The following is a 19,192-nucleotide window of genomic DNA, read 5'->3' on the forward strand; positions in this document are numbered from 1 at the left end:
GCAATTAGCATTATAGTAAGAGTGGAGTCTACAGTCAAATTCCATAGCTGTCTAGCTATATAAATTCAGGCAGGTTACCTCATCATTTTATGTTTTATTTTCCTCATATGCAAAATGTGTACTACAATGCTAACTACCATCACAGTATTGATGTGATGTTTAAGACAATATGGGCAGGGCCGGTGTCATGGCTCACTTGGTTAATCCTCCGCCTGTGGTGCCGGCATTCCATATGGGCGCCGGGTTCTAGTCTCAGTTGCTCTTCTTCCAGTCCACCTCTCTGCTGTGGCCCGGGAGGGCAGTGGAGGATGGCCCAAGTGCTTGGGCCCCTGCACCCGCATGGGAGACCAGGAACAAACACCTGGCTCCTGGCTTCGGATCAGCGCAGAGCTGGCCGTGGCGGCCATTTGGGGGGTGAACCAACGGAAGGAAGACCTTTTTCTATCTCTCTCTCTCTTTCACTGCCTATAACTCTTTAAAAAAAAAAAAGACAATATGGGCTGCTGCAGGGCATTAGCGGGTAAAGCCACTGACTGCATTGCCAGCATCCCATATGGGTGCTGGCTAGAGTCCTGGTTTCTCTACTTCCGATCCAGCTCTCTGCTATGGACTGGGAAAGCAGCAGCAGATGGCCCAAGTCCTTGGACCCCTGTACCTGCATTGGAGACCTGGAAGAAGTTCCTGGCTCCTGGCTTTGGATCAGCCCAGCTTCAGACATTGTGGTCATTTGGGGAGTGAACCAGCAGATGGAAACCTCTCTTTCTCTCTCTCTCTGCCTCTTAAGTCTTTCAAATAAATAAATAAACCTTTAAAAAAATCTTTTTTTTTTTAAAAAAAGACATATATGCTACAGTGGATATATTAAATACTAATTATATGTTAGTACAGTCTTTGTTATATAAGACAAATATAATAATATACATATAGATAATATAATTTATATATAAATAATACATGTATTATTATTATTATCAGATTACAAACTTCTAGCAGTTTACCCTGTAAATTACCAAACAGTAACACATCTGGCAAGGACTGTAACAAACATAAAAATAGCACTAGAAACTGCCACTTAAGACTCCAGTACCTTCAAAACACAATTATTCCAGCATTTAATATAAAATTTGACCACTTAACTTTCTAACTTTAGTTTATAGCAGTGGTTCTCAGTCTTTCATTCTTCTCTAACATACCCAAACAATATGATACACTCCTAACAGGAAGTGTATAGAGCAGTGAGCATATACTAAGTATAGGGAATGTGTATGGGAGTAGTGGGCATGGATTGTCTTGAGTTGAAAATTACTAGATCACATGGTGGGAAAATAAAAGAATGCATTTTAAGAGCTGTGAGTCAACAGCAAGAAGTGAAGTTAAATGTAGAGGAAAACAAAGTACGTGTCACAGATTCATTTCTTTAATTTACATACAAAAAGGTACTTAAAAATCTCTTACTAGTGTGTTTTCTCCACTGGAACTATTCCAGAGCCTCATTCGATTATCTGTACCAACAGTGAGGAGGTGAAGTCCATCACTTGTAAAACATAAGCCATTAACTTTCCCATTATGAGCAGTGTTTGCTGTAAAGAAAAACATATATTAAAGGATAACTACTTGAACTACTTAAAATACACATGTTGATTACATTATATATATATATATATAGATATAGATATGTATGTATGTATGCGTATATATATGTTTATGGCAAGCAAGCTGTGCTTTCAAATTCAATTCCGTGCACAGCTTAACACTAAAATTTTAAATTAAACTTCTTTTCTTCCTCTTATACAATGTTTCTATTTCTATCAAAAATCATTCTATGGACTGTTAACAGCAGTAATATCAGGGCTGGCATTGTGATAAGGCAAGTTAATTCGCCACTTGTATGCCAGCTGCTCCTCTTTTGATCCAGCTCTCTGCTATGCAAAGCAGTGGAAGATGGCCCAAGTATTTGGGCACCTGCACCCACGTGGGAGACCTAGAAGAGCTTCTGGCTCCTGGGTTTAGACTGGTTCAGTTTTGGCCACTGCGGCCATTTGGGGAGTGAACCAGCGGATGGAAGACCTTTCTCTGTTCCTCTGTCTGTAACTCTACCTCTCAAATAAATAAATAAAAATAAAATCTTAAAAAAAAAATAATCAGTAAGATTACTGTTGCCTATTAAAAAAGACTTTAACAGGGAAAATATAACTATTTCAGTCTCAATCAAAATTGTAACATTTTCAAAATGAATACGTTTGAGAAAGCATAATTCTCAATAGCCTAATTCAATTAAAATATTAAAGCAAGCACAGGTTTCATACAGTTTATTCTTTTTAAAAATATTTATTTATTTATTTGAAAGTCAGAGTTAGAGAGAGAGAGGACAGGCAGAGAGAGAGAGAGAGAGAGAGAGGGGTCCTCCACCCACTGGTTCACTCCCCAGTTGGCCATAGGACTGGAATTGTGCCAACTGGAAGCCAGGAGCCAGGAGCCTCCTCCAGGTCTCCCATGTGGGCACAGGGGCCCAAGGGCTTGGGCCATCTTCCACTGCTTTCCCAGGCCACAGCAGAGAGCTGGTCAGACGTGGAGCAGCGGGTCTCAAACTCGTACCCATATGGGATGCTGGCACTGCAGGCCAGGGCATTAACCTGCTGCATCACAGTGCTGGCCCCTCATACAGTATATTATAATATATTTCTAGTCCAGAGTTAATTTTGAATCAGATTTTTTACACAGAAATTAAATTTTATTGTAAAAATGTAATTCAGGTACATGGTCACATATTTATTACAACTTGCAGTATTTATACTGACACAAAGGCAGAAAATGTTACTGCTTCTGTGATTACTGTGGCTTTCTAAGTGCCATTGAATCAGTACAGCTAGCTTCACTGCGGGCAAAAAATTAATAAAGCAAGTTAACCAGAGAAGTTTCTACATTGGAAAATTAAGAGGCTACTTAAACTGCTATACTTATTTCTATCTTAAAGAAGACAACGGTAATTTAGTATATGGTGAAATATCTTTCTAAAAAACCATAAAGTTTGCAATTTGTCAATGTAAGTTTATTACATTAAAAATCTTCAGTATAAAACTATCAACTATCATATTTCTATATTAATGCATTCTTCATTACCTGATTCAACAGCTTGTGACTTTTCCCCATTATGCTGATCAAGAGTAATCAAACATCCTGATGCTCTCCTCACATCCCATAACTTTACTCTGCTGTCAGCACTGAGAGGAGATAAATGTTATATTGACATATGTAGCTAGGATAGTCACCTACCTTTCCAGCATTTGGACACACAAAGGCCTAATTAGCACAAATGTATTTGTGCATTTGGGTTGTACTTTTAAAAAGCCTTTTAAGCCAACATTCAATAGGTGACAATAGCACAAATAAGTGAAAAATAACAAAAAAGTAACTTTTGTTTTTCAGACCATGGGACAAAATTCTTCTGCTTTTGATGTTATTGTTTTTAAAGACATGAGCATCTTGTCCCCGAAGGGCTACACAGGCTTAACGCTTGCTTCAAGTATTGTGTGTTACTACATCTTTTCAGTTATTCAAACGTTGTCCAGAAAAATCAACAGTTAACTAATTTTACTTTGCTTAAGATCCATTTGGCATGGGTTTGGTGCTTTCTAAAAAATCTAATTAAAAAAATGAGAGTGAAGTGAATAATGAGAGCAAAGTACTTTCCTTTGGTTTTCTATACTCAATCTTTGGCATTTACATGAGAACTATATTTAATGTTGCTTAGTAATTAGATGCCTATTTTCATTTTCTTTCAAAAAAGTGAAAAAAGGCAAAACCATAATTACATGTCAGTTTTAGGCTCTACTCCTAAAGAAAAATGCTCACAATCTATGTGCCCCTAGTCAGTTTAACTGATGGACAGACATATAAAAGCTATACATAATTATGGGGAACTACATGATGCTTCCTTATACATATATATTGTGCAATGTTCCTCAAGCTCATTTCTTGGCAGCAACAACATTGACCTTTGCAGGCCCTTTGACTTTCTTCATCCTGTTCTTGCGTTCTTTTTGCTGTTTTCTTAGGGTCTTTTTCTTCTCATAAAGGCCCTTTTGCAAGTTTGGGTTCATTTTTCTTTGCATAATCAAAGGAATTGTAAAGTACGGCAAAGCCAGTTTTCTTGCTACCATGAAAATGGGTTTTGAATCGAAACACAAAGATGAAATTTGATGTGGTCTTGCACAACTTGACTAGTTTTCCCCGTTTCTGTTAGGCACTATTGCCCTCCTGGGGTGAAGGACATCCATGACCACAGTTTTGCTCTGAAGTATTTGGTTGGTCATGAACTCCCTTGTCCAGAGAGTTACTGTGTTCTTTATGATGGCAGTATATCCTCTGGCAGCCAGGAACGAAAAAATTATAAATCTCTTTTTAATATACAGGTTGAGTATCCTTTCTCTAAAATATTTGGGACCCAGAAGAGTTTCATATTTTGTAATATTTGCATAGCCTTTACCAGCCGAGAAACCCTAAACTGAAAAATCAAAATCTGAAGTGAGAAATGCTCTAAAATCTAAAATTCTTTGAGCATGGATTTTGGAGCATGTTAGATTTCTGGCTAAGGGACGCTCAACCTGTATTCATACAGTTTATTCATTTCTGTAAGCTTGGTTCTTTTCAAAGATCGCTATCAAACCTGTCCACTGGAATAGTCAGCCAAAAGTTAGTATTTCCCATTTCCAGGTCAGTTTTCTTTATTTTCAGTTGAAAAAAATGTCTGCAATGAGATCAGTCTGAATGTATAAGTTTCTTCTGAAACAGATTAGATTTGGGCATGTCCAACTCAACACTGAAAGATTCATTCTGTTTCTGATTCAAATTTCCACGGTATCCTGAGAACTAAAAGCTTCTTACCTCCTCTATGATATAAAGAAAGCTAAGTTAAGCACAAACAATGTAAACACACCCTAGCAGGGATCCATACCCAGCACGTCTCCTCACCATATCTTGTCAACTAGTCTTCCTACAGTTGTATTCTAGACCTTGCTGTACTTCAGAAACTGTAAATGTCAACATCACATTCTGTAAACTATTAACAGAAGGTTCTTTCGGGGCTACTGGTCTTGTGGCGTAGCAGGAGTCCCAGCTGCTGCATTTCTGATCCAGCTCTCTGCTAATGGCTTGGGAAAGCAGTGGAAGATGGCCCAAGTACTTGCTTGGGATCCTGCACCCAAGTGGGAAGTGCACCCAGAAGCAGCTCCTGGCTTCATACCAATCCAGCTCCAGCCATTGTGTCCATTTGGGGAGTGAACCAGTGGAGGAAGATATTTCTCTCTCTGCCTTTGAAATAAATAATTCTTTAAAAAATACATAGATCTTTATAAAACTAGCATTAAGTAGCTTTTGTAATAACTTTTTTACAAAAAGCTTTATAAAATGTTTGTATCAAGATTTTTATTACTATTTCCTATCCCTTTTATTTCTGAATTTTCTTACCCTAAAATTGATACTTCTATCTCATTAGGCCCTTGATCACCCTACAAGTCTTTCTGTGATTTTATTTCCTTCCTTACACATATGACTTCAACAATTTTCAGACGAAGAGGCACTTTCTTTTAAACACCAAAAATTGTTAATGTTTTGATTTCTGTGGCTTAGTACACCTTCAACTGTGCACATCTACCTAGCAATCCTATGTGCTATGAATCAGACATCTCTTCCAATTGATCTGTTATTTCAGATCTTTGCTTTTTCCTCAAAAATTGTATCCCCATCCTCTCACTTTCAACAGAACACCTCAAGTCCTATTCCATTAAAGAACAATAGAGGCCACTAGGTTTGAATTTCTCAAGCTTCTCTGCCACAGCTACAAACCTAACTATATTCATTTCTACCTTTTCCTCCTTCCATTTAGAATCACAGTGCCCTCCACATGTGTAATCAAGTGTCCCCTTTCTTTATACTACCCTTGATACTATCTTCTTGTCTTTTCAAGCTCCTGATACAATTCTCCAAATAGCTGCAATGGCCCAGATTAGGCCAGGCCACAGACAGCAGCTTCATCTGGGTCTCCCATGTGATTCCTGAGGCTCAAGCACTTAGGCCATCTTCAGTGCTTTCCCAGGCACATCAGCAGGGAGCTAGATCAAAAGTGGAGCAGCCAGGACTCAAATTGGCACTGATATGGGATGCAGGCGACACAAGCAGCAACTTAACTTGCTGCACATGCCACAAGCTCTGATCTTCACTATTTCTATTGGTGCTTTCTCCACAGTATATAAATACATAATATTCTTTCCTCTAACACACAAAATCCCCCAAAACTTTTTGATTCTTTTATATTAAGTGCTGCTTTCTTATCCTATACTATACCTAACAAAAATGTACTGCTAATAACGCATTTTCCAGCAAGAGTAAGTACTCATTTTCTAACTATATCCTTCATGCCAAGATTATGAGCTTCTTGGAACACTGGTTACTCTGTGTTTCTAGCACAACTCTTGGCACAGGATGTTAAACTAACACTTTTGATACCAAGGAATGTCTAAAACAAAGGGCTTATTGAGCTGTTACAGATCCTAGTCAGCAAAGGACCAGGTCCTGGGACCAGTTCCTGCAACTTCTGAAACAAGGCTAGACAGCAATTGGGAATGTTTCCACCAGACCAACAGCCAAGAGCATTTTTCAATGAAAATTGGGGGAGAGAAAGCCCAAGTTGTTTACATTGACCCTATGTTTGCTATAGATAAGAGGGGTGAAATAACAAGAAGTAGGGGAAGTTTTGGGCCAGGAGGACAGACATTAAGGAGAAGTACTTGTTGCTTTTGGCTTGGCTGAGCTTGTAAGCAAGCAAGGTGCCTGGGGATTGGCTCTCTAATTTTCTGTCATGGTTTTAACATATAATCTGGAATGTGGAATGAAGCCTTTTTGGTTTGGTCTATAGCTGTTAAGTAATTAAACTTTTCTTATCTTTCTTCCTGAGTTAATGAATGTGTTGTATCAGATGCAAAATAATTCTGGCTAGTAAAAAATGAATAAAAATTCTAGTATTTTTAAATGAACAGAGTGTTATACTTCTGTGTGCAAAATGATACAAAATAGTTGTTTGACCAGTAGTGCTTACAGATTTGCATTACTACATAGATTCTCACGTTTTCTCCTTGTTCTAAAAGGTGAACATCATCAAGATGGATAGCCAGGGCTAGCTATGATACAAAGGAAGATTTATTTTGATGATATGAGTTATAATTCTCAATTTAATATTTTATTTCTATGGGGCTAGCAACTAAATGTATTAAAATATGTATCTTACATAAATGTAGTTTAAAAATATTCATTAATTACTAACATTAACTTCAAAACCATTTAAATTGCAATTTACCTTGCAGTTGCTAAGATATAATCATAGCGTGGTGACCAGGAAACTGCCAATATTTCCTGTCTGTGACCTGCAAAAACAACTGTATGAAAAGTCTTGCAAAATTTCTGAAAAATCATATGGCAAAGTGCTAATAATTTTATATGATTCTCATGAAAATAGGACTACATATTAAATATTTATAATAATTTGTTAAAGAGCTAATGTAAAGTCTATAGAGGAGTCTTAACATACGGCCATTTATTATAAAAGGTTTGATTGTGGTTCGGAAATAACAATTCAGCAAGTGTTTTTTTCTTTTTAAATACAGTTCTTATCCAGCATCAGTTAATCCATTTGACTCAAATTCAATTAATTACCTCTATAACAAAAAGTCATAGCAATAAAACACACAAAATAAACATTTTAAAGAATAAAAGCTTTACATTTTTTATAAAACTATAATAAAAATAAAGCACTTCAATTTTTGGTCATAAAATAAATTTACATAATTTTTTCTCTAAAGAGCACAGGTTATAAGTTCACAGGATAAGGGATTTCAATATTTTAGTACACTTTTACTTAACCAGATTTTTTCATCTGCATAGCTTGCATTAATAAAAATTCATGATAATGTAAGAAAAAAATGCTATCCATCTCACCAAATTCCTTTGATACATTTAATATATGTTTCTCAGAGATAAATAAAAAAATGTATCTGAGGTGACTTTAAAATGTTCATGGAAAGGTGGAATTAAAGGGTAATGTATATTTTCCATTAAGGTTGTGAAGATTCCTGGTGTTCCTGAACAATGTTCCATTTTTTCATTGTTTAGAATTAGATAATTTAATATTGATAAAGCATAGTAAAAACAATTTAAATAATATACCTTTATCAAAGCATCATTTCAATCTTTCCTAAAATATTCGAGGAAAAATTCAGCTAACTATTAATAACAATGTTAACTTATTAGCCAGACAATAATTAAACAATGCTCATGACATAAATGTAATGATGTAAGTTTCCTTGGTGTACTTTTCTTAAAATGTAGAAATAACAAGGTTTTGAGTTAGATCTATTTCCTATATCCTTTGAGTTTCCCCAACAGCCACTGTGCATATATAAATTTCTCTTCAATAGTTCAGTTTTATAAGAAAAATGCACAGAAGGACCTTTATTTCCCTGTTGACTTTAACAAATAGCACAAAATACATCAGTCATGTCACTTACAAAGAATACATTGTTAATAATGTTTCTTTTTATTGAATGGTCTGCTCAAAGTAGTAGTTGTTTCAAATAAAAAAAAAAAATACCCTGTAGAATGTGAGAACAGGATCCCGATTTTAAGTCACAAAGTTGTACTTTCGGCCCTCTAGTACCAACTACAAAAACAAAAACAAAAGCATTTTAAGAAAATTTTATTATAAATTATCTACAAAAAGAAACAAGACAACCATTAGAAATCATGACATTTTCACTGTATCCATGTAGTAATATAAAAATAAACACCAATGATTTAAAATAAAATGTTTATTAGAAATCATATTTTAATATGGCTATACCTAGCTAGTAACAGAACTGTTATTACATTAATTTTTATTTTGAAATAATTGTAGATTCACAAGAAGTTACAAAGGTAGTCTGTAATACCTGGGTTTCCCTGATAACTACCTGAAGGAGATTCAGAAAGTTCTGTGAAAAAGTAGAATTAAAAGATTAAGCTTAATCTTGGCACAAAAACTTTTGAAATCCATACTTTTTTTTTATAACACACATTTTCCATGAACTTTCTGAAATCCCTTTGTATATGAAGTAACTAAAGTACAATATAAAAAATAGAAAATTTAGATAGAAAATTAAATTTATATAACTTCATACCACCTTATCACATTACATCATTTTATTTCAATAGCTTAGTTTTTCCAAGTTAATGATATATTTCCAGTCACTAGTAATAGATTCACAGAAATTCTGGACACAGACTGAAAGACTTCAAAAACAAATTGTTCATTATAGATGAAGTAGGTAACTGATGTCAAGAGGCAAAGAGATTCACATAATACAAAGAAATAATGGAATCGGGGAATTGATAACACAAAAACATTTATTCTTCCTTATATATGAACATTACACATATACATGTTATATATATATATATATACATACATATATATATATATACACACACACACACACATATACATATATGTTATTTATTTGAAAGTCAGAGAGAGAGGAAGAGAGAAACACTTCTGTCTACTGGTTCACTCCCCAAATGCCCACAAGGGAGATGGGAACTCAATCCAAGTCCTGCCTGTAGGTGGCAGGAACCCAGTTACTTGACCTATCACTGCTGTCTCAAAGGGTCTACATTAGCAACAAAGAGGAACTCAGGAGCCAGAGGTGGGCACTGAACCAAGCACCCTGGTTGTGAGATGTGGCCAGTCCTAATTATTCAGGTAGGCCAACACCTACCCTGTATATGAAGGTTATTGTTGCAGGTGCTTTCATAAAAACGGATGTTTAATTTGAATCATCTTAGAAGGAAGTAACTTCCACATTTTATTGTGTCAAACTGGAAAAACCACCTTATTTGTTCAAGTAAAACCTTTGAAACTTTGGTGATTTAAAAGTAACTTCATAGTGGACAGGAATATGCTTTCTAATCAATTATTCCTAGCTTACTAACACATTGCCTGATTTCTACAATATCTGTTGAATTGAATATAAATTGTAGCATATATTTGCTTTTTTAGAAAGTAAAATTGTGATCTTCATTTCAGTTAAAACATTTATATCAAACCTAAGTAGATTTAAAGGAAGAAATTTTCAATACATTACAGTAAAAAGAAGGAGCCAGCATTGTGGTGTAGTGAGTAAAGCTGCTATGGGCGCTGATTTTGTTTTTTAATAATTTTATTTTTAAAATATTTATTTATTTATTTATTTGAAAAGCAGAGTTAATAGGCCAGCGCCATAGCTCACTTGGCTAATCCTCTACCTGCGGCGCCAGCACACCAGGTTCTAGTCCTGATTGGAGCGCCGCATTCTGTCCCGGTTGCTTCTCTTCCAGTCCAGCTCTCTGCTGTGGCCCGGGAACAGTGGAGGATGGCCCAAGTCCTTGGGCCCTGCATCTGCATGGGAGACCAGGAGGAAGCACCTGGCTCCTGGCTTCGAATTGGTGCAGCGCCGGCCAAGGTGGCCATTGGAGGGTGAACCAACGGAGAAAGCAAGACCTTTCCCTCTCTCTCTCTCTAACTCTGCCTGTCAAAAATAAATAAATGAATAAATAAAAAATTTTTAAAAAATTATGAAAAGCAGAATTACTGGCTGGCGCCGTGGCTCACTAGGCTAATCCTCTGCCTGCAGCACCAGCACTCTGGGTTCTAGTCCTGGTTGGGGTGCCGGATTCTGTCCCGGTTGCTCCTCTTCCAGTCCAGCTCTCTGCTGTGGCCCGGGAGGGCAGTGGAGGATGGCCCAAGTGCTTGGGCCCTGCACCCTCATGGGAGACCAGGAGGAAGCATCTGGCTCCTAGCTTCGGATCAGCGCAGCGCTCTGGCCATAGTGGCCATTTGGGGGGTGAACAAATGGAAGTCAGACCTTTCTCTCTGTCTAACCCTGCCTGTCAAAAAAAAAAAAAAGAAAAGAAAAGAAAAGCAGAGTTACAGAGAGAGAGAGAGAGAGAAGGAGAAATATATAGAGAGAAATCTATCTGCTGGTTCACTCCCCAAATGGCCACAAACGACAGGGCTAGGCCAGGCTGAAGGCAGGAGCCAGGAGCTTCTTCCATGTGGGTTCAGGGGCCCAAGCACTTGAGCCATCTTCTGCTGCTTTCCCAGGCACATTAACAGGGAGCTGGGTTGGAAGGGGAGCAGCTGGAACTTGAACTGGCACCCACATGGGATGCCAGTGCTGCAGACTGTGACTTAATCTGCTGTGACACAGCGCTGATCTCATGGGCACTGACTTGTGTCCTGGCTGTTCTACTTCCAACCCAACCCCCTGCTAATGGGATGGGAAAGCAGCAGAAGATGGTCCAAATGCTTTGGCCCCTGAACCCTGCTCCTAGGCTCCCTGGCCTAGTCCCAGTCATTGTGGCCATCTGGGGAGTGAACCAGCATATGGAAGATCTCCCTCTCTCCCTCTATCTATCCCCCTCCCTCCATATCTCCCTCTCTCTCTCAGCCCCTGCAATCCACTTGAGAGACTTGGATGAAGCTTCTGGCTCCTGGTTTTGGCTGGGCCTAGCCTTGACTGTTGTGGCCATTTGGGGAGTGAACCAGTGGATAGAAAAATCTCTTTCTCTCTCTCTAACTCTCCTTTCAAACAAAAAAATAAATCTTAAAAAAAAATTAAAAAATCTCTGTTTCTCTCTTTCTCTCTGTAACTCTTTCAAATAAATACGTAAATCTTAAAAAAAAAAAAATTTAAAAAAGACAACTTGTACAAACCTGCTACCAAGCAATGCCTGGTGGCGACTGGAGACATGTGATGGCTATAAACTGTTTCCTCAAAATTAAATACATCTGCAGTCTGATAATCAAAAGAAAATTTAAAAGTGTTAAGTTGTAATTATAAAAGCAAAGCAATAAATTTTCTATTTAGTTTTTCCATACTTTTAGCTATTTTTAAATTGTTAATAATTTAAATTAAACATAGGGATGTAGTACCTCCCAAACGTGATTATTTATTTATTATTTTTTAAAGATTTATTTACTTATTTATTTGAAAAGCAGAGTTACACAGAGAGAGACAAAATAGGGAGAGAGAGAAAAAAATGTTTCATGTACTGGTTCCCCAGGTAGTTGTAACACCCAGGGCTGGGCCAGGCTGAGCCAAAAGCCAGGTACTCCATTCATTTCTTGCACATGGTTGGAAGGGGCCCAAATACTTGGGCCATCCTCTGCTGCCTTCCCATGCTTATTAGCAGGGAGCCGGATTTGAAGTAGAGCAGCCAGAACTTGGACTGGCACTTACATGTGATGCTGGTGTAGCAGATGGTAACACAACCTGTTGTGCCACAACATTAGCCCCAAAACCTGATCACTGTGGGAGATTTCGGCATCCACATGGATGGTCTAGCCAGCAACCTGCCTCTCAGCACCATACAATCTCAGAACGCTCCTCCTCTGACATCATGCATTGCAGCAGTCTATCATCTGTCCTCTCCCCTGCAAGAATCCTCAAGATATCTGAATAAACTCTGGGACCCCATCAGTCTCTTGTGTCCATTTCTTTCCCTTTCCAGTTTCGATTCCAACATTCACTACTTGTTAATTGCTAGTGTCCTTTTTCATGATCCTTCCACTTGTCAAGATCTTGACCCTGGATGACTTGAAATGGTTGCTTTCTCACACCAAAGCCAGGTGTGTCTACCTAGGCCCTGGAAACTTTTTCCATAAAGAGATAGGGGCTTTGAGGACCAACTATTCATCTCTGCTATTGCAGAACCAAAGCAACCACAGAGGGGAAAAAAAGAGCTATTTGTGTTCCAGTAACAGTTTATTTACAAAAAGAGGCCAGGAGCCGGTATTGCCCATAGCCTAGACTTGGCCAATCTGTAACCAGGTGAAGGAAAATCTTCTAGTGGGCAGGCTGGTGTCACTACAAAAGATCATTCATTTCAATTGGGCTTTCAGTAGTGACTGCAGTCCAACTGTATTTCACTAGTATTCTCTGCAATGTTCTGCAGCTACTTCAAACATTCTCCACTTTCTACAAACATCCTGACTAAATCACAACAGGTGATCTAACCTTTTATTTCAATGAGAATATAGGAGGCACTCAGTCAAGAATTCCCTTAATGTCTTAGCAACAACCTACAAAAATATTTTTTTTCTATTTGTCCTTTTTTCTTCATCACTCTCATTTTCATGGAAAAAAGATTCCATCCTGTTTAAAAAGTTCATTCCCCTACATGTGTTCCGATTCCCTTTAACACTACCAGAAATCTCACTTCAGAGATTATCTTCTGGGTGTCTATAACCTCTTCCCCACCGGCTTATTTGTAATAGCACCAAAGTTCAAGCTGAATCTTAAAGCACCTCCCTCCTTAGACAAAAAACAAAAAACCTCTTTGCCCTACATTCCCAATAATCTTACTTTATCTTCTTCACATACAGATTTTATTTTTAATTCCTTATCTCCCATGTATTTCTCAACTTGCTGCAATCTTATTTTTATTCCCACTACTGTTCTTCCAGTATCACCAATAACCTCCTTATCTTATCTTACCTATCAATAGTATTCACACAGCTGACTACACCATCTTTTTTTTTTTTTTTTTTGACAGGCAGAGTGGACAATGAGAGAGAGAGAGAGACATAGAGAAAGGTCTTCCTTTTGCCGTTGGTTCACGTTCCAATGGCCACTGCGGCCGGTGTACCGCACTGATCCGAAGCCAGGAGCCCACTGAGCCGCGGCACCGGCCTACACCATCTTTCTTAAAACAACCTTTCATTAGCTTCCATTATATTCTATACTTCAGATTTTCCTCCTTGGCTACACCCTTTCATTGTCTTTTGCAAGCTTTGTTTTCCTTTTTCTGTCCTATTAATATTGGTCTTTCTCAGGACTTTGTTCTATGTGCTCTTCTCTTTGCTGCCACCTATATATGAGTGACTTGCAAATGTGTATTTTCAGTGTAGATCTAGTTCTAAATTCTTGACATATATAGCTCCACTCCTGGATTATCTTTACTAAAATTTCTTGTAAATCTCTCAAATTTAACAAATCTCAAATTGAACTCATCCCTCCACTCCCCTTCTCTATCATAAATAACGATCCAGCTAATAAAAAACAATTCCCAAGATAGAGAACATTGAAGTAATTATTATTATTATTATTATTATTTGACAGGCAGAGTTAGACAGTGAGAGAGAGAGAAAGGTCTTCCTTTTGCCGTTGGTTCACCCTCCAAATGGCCACTATGGCCAGTGCATTATGGCTGGCGCGCTGCGCCGATGCGAAGCCAGAAGCCAGGTGCTTCCTCCTGGTCTCCCATGAGGGTGCAGGGCCCAAGCACTTGGGCCATCCTCCACTGCCTTCCCGGGCCATAGCAGAGAGCTGGACTGGAAGAGGAGCAACCGGGACAGAATGCGGCACCCCAACCGGGACTAGAACCTGGGGTGCCGGTGCTATGGGAGGAGGATTAGCCTAGTGAGCTGCGGCGCCAGCATGAGGTAATTATTTTTGAAAAAGAACAGTCTTATTGAAATACAATCCATATATGACACAATGCACCCATTTAAACTGTGTAGTTCAATGGTTTTTAGAATATTCAGAGCAGTGCAAACATCACCATAATGGACTTTATAAAACTTTCATCACCCAAAAAGAAATCCCATTGTCATGAGCAGTTACTCCCTGTTTTTCCCCATCCTCTGACCTGGGTAACCACTAACCAATTTTTCGTCTCTATGGACTATACCTACCGTTGGGATTTCATATAGATGAAATTATGTACTAAGTAGTCTGTTGTAGTTTTTCATTTAACCTATTTTCTTCTTTCATTCTGTTTCCATTTAGCATGTTCTCAAAGCTTATCCATGGTGTAACATATATTAGCACTTGATTTCTCTTTATTTTTCAGTAGTATCCTATTGTATGGATTTACCACATTTCTTTACACATTCATCGGCTAGCAGACATTCGGCTGTGTCAACTTTTTGGCTATTAGAAATAATGTTGCTATAAACATTTGCATACAAGCTTTTATGTGAACATATGTTTTCATTTCTCTTAGGTATACACTTAGGGGTAGAGATGCCAAATCATTGAACAACTCTATGCTTCAAATTTTGAGAAACTGTTTTCAAAAGCAGCAGCATCCCCTACCAATATATGAGGGTATCATTTATCCAGTTTAACACTTACTATTTTTTTTTTATTACAGCCAACCTAAGGTATTAAAATGGTATCAAATTTTGTGGTTTTTGATTTTCATTTTAATGATCATTCTTGGTTTTTCACAACAGCTAACTAATTTCCAAGTCTATCAATTTTCTTTTATAAATTTCTTTTATCTATCTATTTCATTGTCATATTCTAGTCAGGCCACTATCTGATCTTCCCTGGACTACTGACTCTCCTCTGCCTAATTTCTAACCTATTTGCAACATATCCAGTCTGTTTTATCTAAAATGCCAACTTATTTTTTTTAAGTTTTTGTCATGGCTTAGACTCTTCAATGGCTTATTTAGCCTCCTAAAAGGGGGTAAATCATACTCCTTAAAATCTACAAAGCTCTTCATGATATTGATTCTGCTTCTCTGGTTTTATCTCTGGTCACTCTGATTTGTGGTACTCTAGCCATACTGAGTACACTTCAGATTTTAAAATGTTACCCAAAGGAGTTTTCCTCAGTTGCTCCCTCAGCTTTGCCTCTCTTCTTCTTCATTTTTTTTTTTTTTTTTTTGGACATGCAGAGTGGACAATGAGAGAGAGAGAGAGACAGAGAGAAAGGTCTTCCTTTGCCGTTGGTTCACCCTCCAATGGCCGCCCTGGCCAGCGTGCTGCGGCCAGCGCACCGCGCTGATCCCAAGGCAGAAGCCAGGTGCTTCTCCTGGTCTCCCATGGGGTGCAGGGCCCAAGCACTTGGGCCATCCTCCACTGCACTCCTGGGCCATAGCAGAGGGCTGGCCTGGAAGAGGGGCAACCGGGACAGAATCCGGCGCCCCGACCAGGACTAGACCTGGTGTGCCGGTGCCGCAAGGCGGAGGATTAGCCTATTGAGCCGCGGTGCCGGCCTCTTCTTTCTAGTATGGATCTGGATAACTGCTACTCATCATCCTTTCATCTCAGCCTCATGGGCACTTATTCTGGAAAGGCATCCCTGAATTCCCCAGGGGTGAGGTGATACTGCTAAACCACTACACACATTTCCTAGAATAGCCTCTTCAGAGTTGACTATTTCTTTGTCTCATCTCGTTAAACTTAAAGCTCTTTTACATAGGCCAGGGACAACATCTGTTTTGCTCACCACATGCAATGGAGAGGCAATAAATACTTATTTTATTAAGAATTACTTTAATTTACTAAGTGTTTAATTTTAATGTAAACTTACCACCTTTTTCTTTCTGCTTTTTGTGACTTGCCTATCTTAGGTCATGAAGACATTTTTTATTTTCTTCTATAGCTTTCTTCTATAGCCTCTATGGATCTATAATCCATATCCTCATTGACTTTTGTGTCTAAGATTAGTATTTTTACTGGATAGCTAGTGAACCCAGTGCCATTTATGAAAAAAGTCATCCCTTCTTCCATGCATTGCTGCATTACTATTTTTACAAATCAAATGACTGCACATATTTGTGTTTGTTTCTTGATTCTCTATCCTATTCTACTGATTTTTTTTTTCCTCCTCTTGCTCTAAGATCACACTGCCTTAAGTAGCTAGTATAGCTTTACACTAAGTCGGCAGAGACAGGGAGACAGAAAGACAACACTCCCATCAACTGGTTCACACCCTCCCCCAAAATGCCTGTAATGACAGACTGGGCTGGGTTTGGGAGCTGGGAACGCAATCTAGGTCTTTTGTATGGATAGCAGGAGCCCAGTATTCCAGGTATCACTGATTCCTCCTAGGGTCTGCACTGGTAGGAAGCTGGAGTCATGAGCTGGAGCTGGGTATTTTTTAAATTGTTTATTTATTTAGAAAGAGAGTAAGCTAGAGAGAGATCTAGATCTTCCATCTGTTAGTTCACTGCCAGGAATTGAACCCCAGAACAAATATGGCACACAGGTGTCCTAATCTGTGTCTTAACTGCTAGGATAAATGCCTGCCTCGACAGTAACTCTTATTTTATTTTTTTTTAAGACTTATTTAATTGAAAGTTGCAGTCACAGAGAAAAAAGAGAGGCGGGGTGGGGGGGGGTCCTTCCATCTGCTGGTTCACTCCCCAGTTGGCTGCAATGGCCGGGGCTGTGCCAATTTGAAGCCAGGAGCCAGGAGCTTCTTCCAGGTCTCCCATGCAGGTGCAGGGGACCAAGGAGTTGGGCCATCTTCTACTGCTTTCCCAGGCCATAGCAGAAAGCTGGATCGGAAGCGGAGCAGCCAGGACTCGAACTGGTGCCCATATGGGATGCCAGCACTATAGAAGTGGCTTTTCCTGCTACACCACAGAGCTGGCCTTGATAGTAACTCTTGATATCTGGCAGTAAGGTCCTACAATTTCATTCTTCTTCAAGAGGGTCTTGTCTCTGTATTTCCATATAAACATTAAAATTTGCTAGTCAGTTTCCATGAAAGAATTCTAAAATCATGACTGGAAATGCACTGATTCTGCAGATCACTGTGTAAAGAACTATTATTTCTATAATACTGACCTTTCTAATTCTTGAAGATGATATATTCCACTATTTATTTACTTAGGTCTTAATTTCTTCCAATAATGTTCTATAGTTTTCTCTGTTGTGTTGAGTAATTTTGTACATGTTTCATTTAGTTTACTACTAGGTATATGACAATTTTTGATACTATAAATGAGATTGCTCTTAAAATTTTATAACTGTGTCTGGAATTCAGGAACATAATGGACCTTATATCTGGCAACTTTGCTAAATTTAATTGTACTAGTTCTAATAGTTTGCCTATAGATCCTTTGGGTATTCTAAGTTCATAATCATGTCTTTCTATGTTCATAATCACTTTAAATGGTTTCTTTCTAATCCCTATGCCTTTCATTTCCTTGCAATATTGTCCCAGCTAGGCTTTGCAATACAACATTGAACACTGGAAGAATGAGATAACTCAAGGGAAAGCTTTCAACCTTTTACCACTAAATATAATATTTTAATTTTAAAATAGCTATTCTATCAAATTAAGGAATTCCTCTTCCATTCCTAGTAGGTTATCACAAACTTTGGGCTGGGCATTTAACAAGCAGTTAAGAAACCTGAATCCCACAGCAGAATGCTTGGGTTTTATACCTGGTCTGTCCCCGACTCCAGCTTCCTACTACTGGCAGACCCTGAGAGGCAGCAACGATGGCTCAAGTAACTGTTTTTCTGCCACCCACATGGTAGACAAGGATTGAGTTCCTAGGCTCCTGGTTTTGCTTCTGGCTTCAGGTCTTGGTCCAGAGTAGCTGCAAGTATTTCGGGAGTGAAACAGCAGATGGTAGTTTTGCAAGTATTTCGGGAGTGAAACAGCAGATGGTAGTTTTACTTTTTTTCTGCTTCTCTCTGTTCCTCTGTGTTTAAAATGAAAAATTTTAAAACATGAACTTTTATTGAAAGTTCAATGAAAGTTGACTTTCATTAAATTTTTATATGTATCAAGATGATTATGTAGCTTTTCTCTGTTCTATTAACAGAACAAATTATATTGATCTTCAGGTGTTAAAATATCCCTGATTCTTGTAATATATCTTGTCTATGGGGCCACTGTTGTAGCATAGCAGGTTAAACCTCTGCCTATGACACTGGCATCCCATATGGGTGCCTGTTCAAGACCCACTTCCAATCCAGATCCCTGCTAATGCCCTTAGGAAAGCAGCTGAAGATGGCTCAAGTTATTGGGCCACTGAATCCATGTGAGAAAACTGGATGAAGCTCCTGGCTCCCAGCTTTGGCCTGGCCTAGCCCTGGCTATTATGGCCATTTGGGGAGTGAATCAGTGGATGGAAGATTTCTTTCTCTCTCTCTAACTTTTTTCAAATAATAAATAAAAACTTTAAACTTTGTCAAATTGTGACAAATTGTCTTTTTGTTGTTACATTCTGCTTATTAACAGCCTGTTTAGGATTTTTGTATTTCCTTACAACGTTTCTGTTAAGTTTTGGAATCAAGGATATGCTGACCTCATAAAACAAGTTTGTGAATGTCTCTTCTTCCTCCATTATCCTCTTTAAGTCGTTTTATAA

General features: G+C 38.4%; 1 protein-coding gene across 6 annotated transcripts in view; it reads right to left on the reverse strand.

The window, feature by feature from the left end:
* ERCC8 (ERCC excision repair 8, CSA ubiquitin ligase complex subunit) overlaps nt 1-19,192 on the reverse strand; it is a 60,691-nt gene that overhangs the window by 18,939 nt on the left and 22,560 nt on the right. For 5 of the 6 annotated variants that reach the window (XM_062212037.1, XM_062212035.1, XM_062212036.1 and 2 more), the window contains 5 exons: nt 11,780-11,861; nt 8,642-8,710; nt 7,352-7,418; nt 3,121-3,221; nt 1,456-1,580 (listed from right to left, as the gene is read on the reverse strand). In XM_062212037.1, the coding sequence (XP_062068021.1) occupies nt 1,456-1,580; nt 3,121-3,221; nt 7,352-7,418; nt 8,642-8,710; nt 11,780-11,861 (444 nt within the window). The remainder of the gene's footprint in view (nt 1-1,455; nt 1,581-3,120; nt 3,222-7,351; nt 7,419-8,641; nt 8,711-11,779; nt 11,862-19,192) is intronic. The other variant, XM_062212039.1, reaches the window with a different exon arrangement.

The sequence above is a fragment of the Lepus europaeus genome, chromosome 15 (genome assembly GCF_033115175.1).
Source record: "Lepus europaeus isolate LE1 chromosome 15, mLepTim1.pri, whole genome shotgun sequence".
Taxonomy (NCBI): domain Eukaryota; kingdom Metazoa; phylum Chordata; class Mammalia; order Lagomorpha; family Leporidae; genus Lepus; species Lepus europaeus.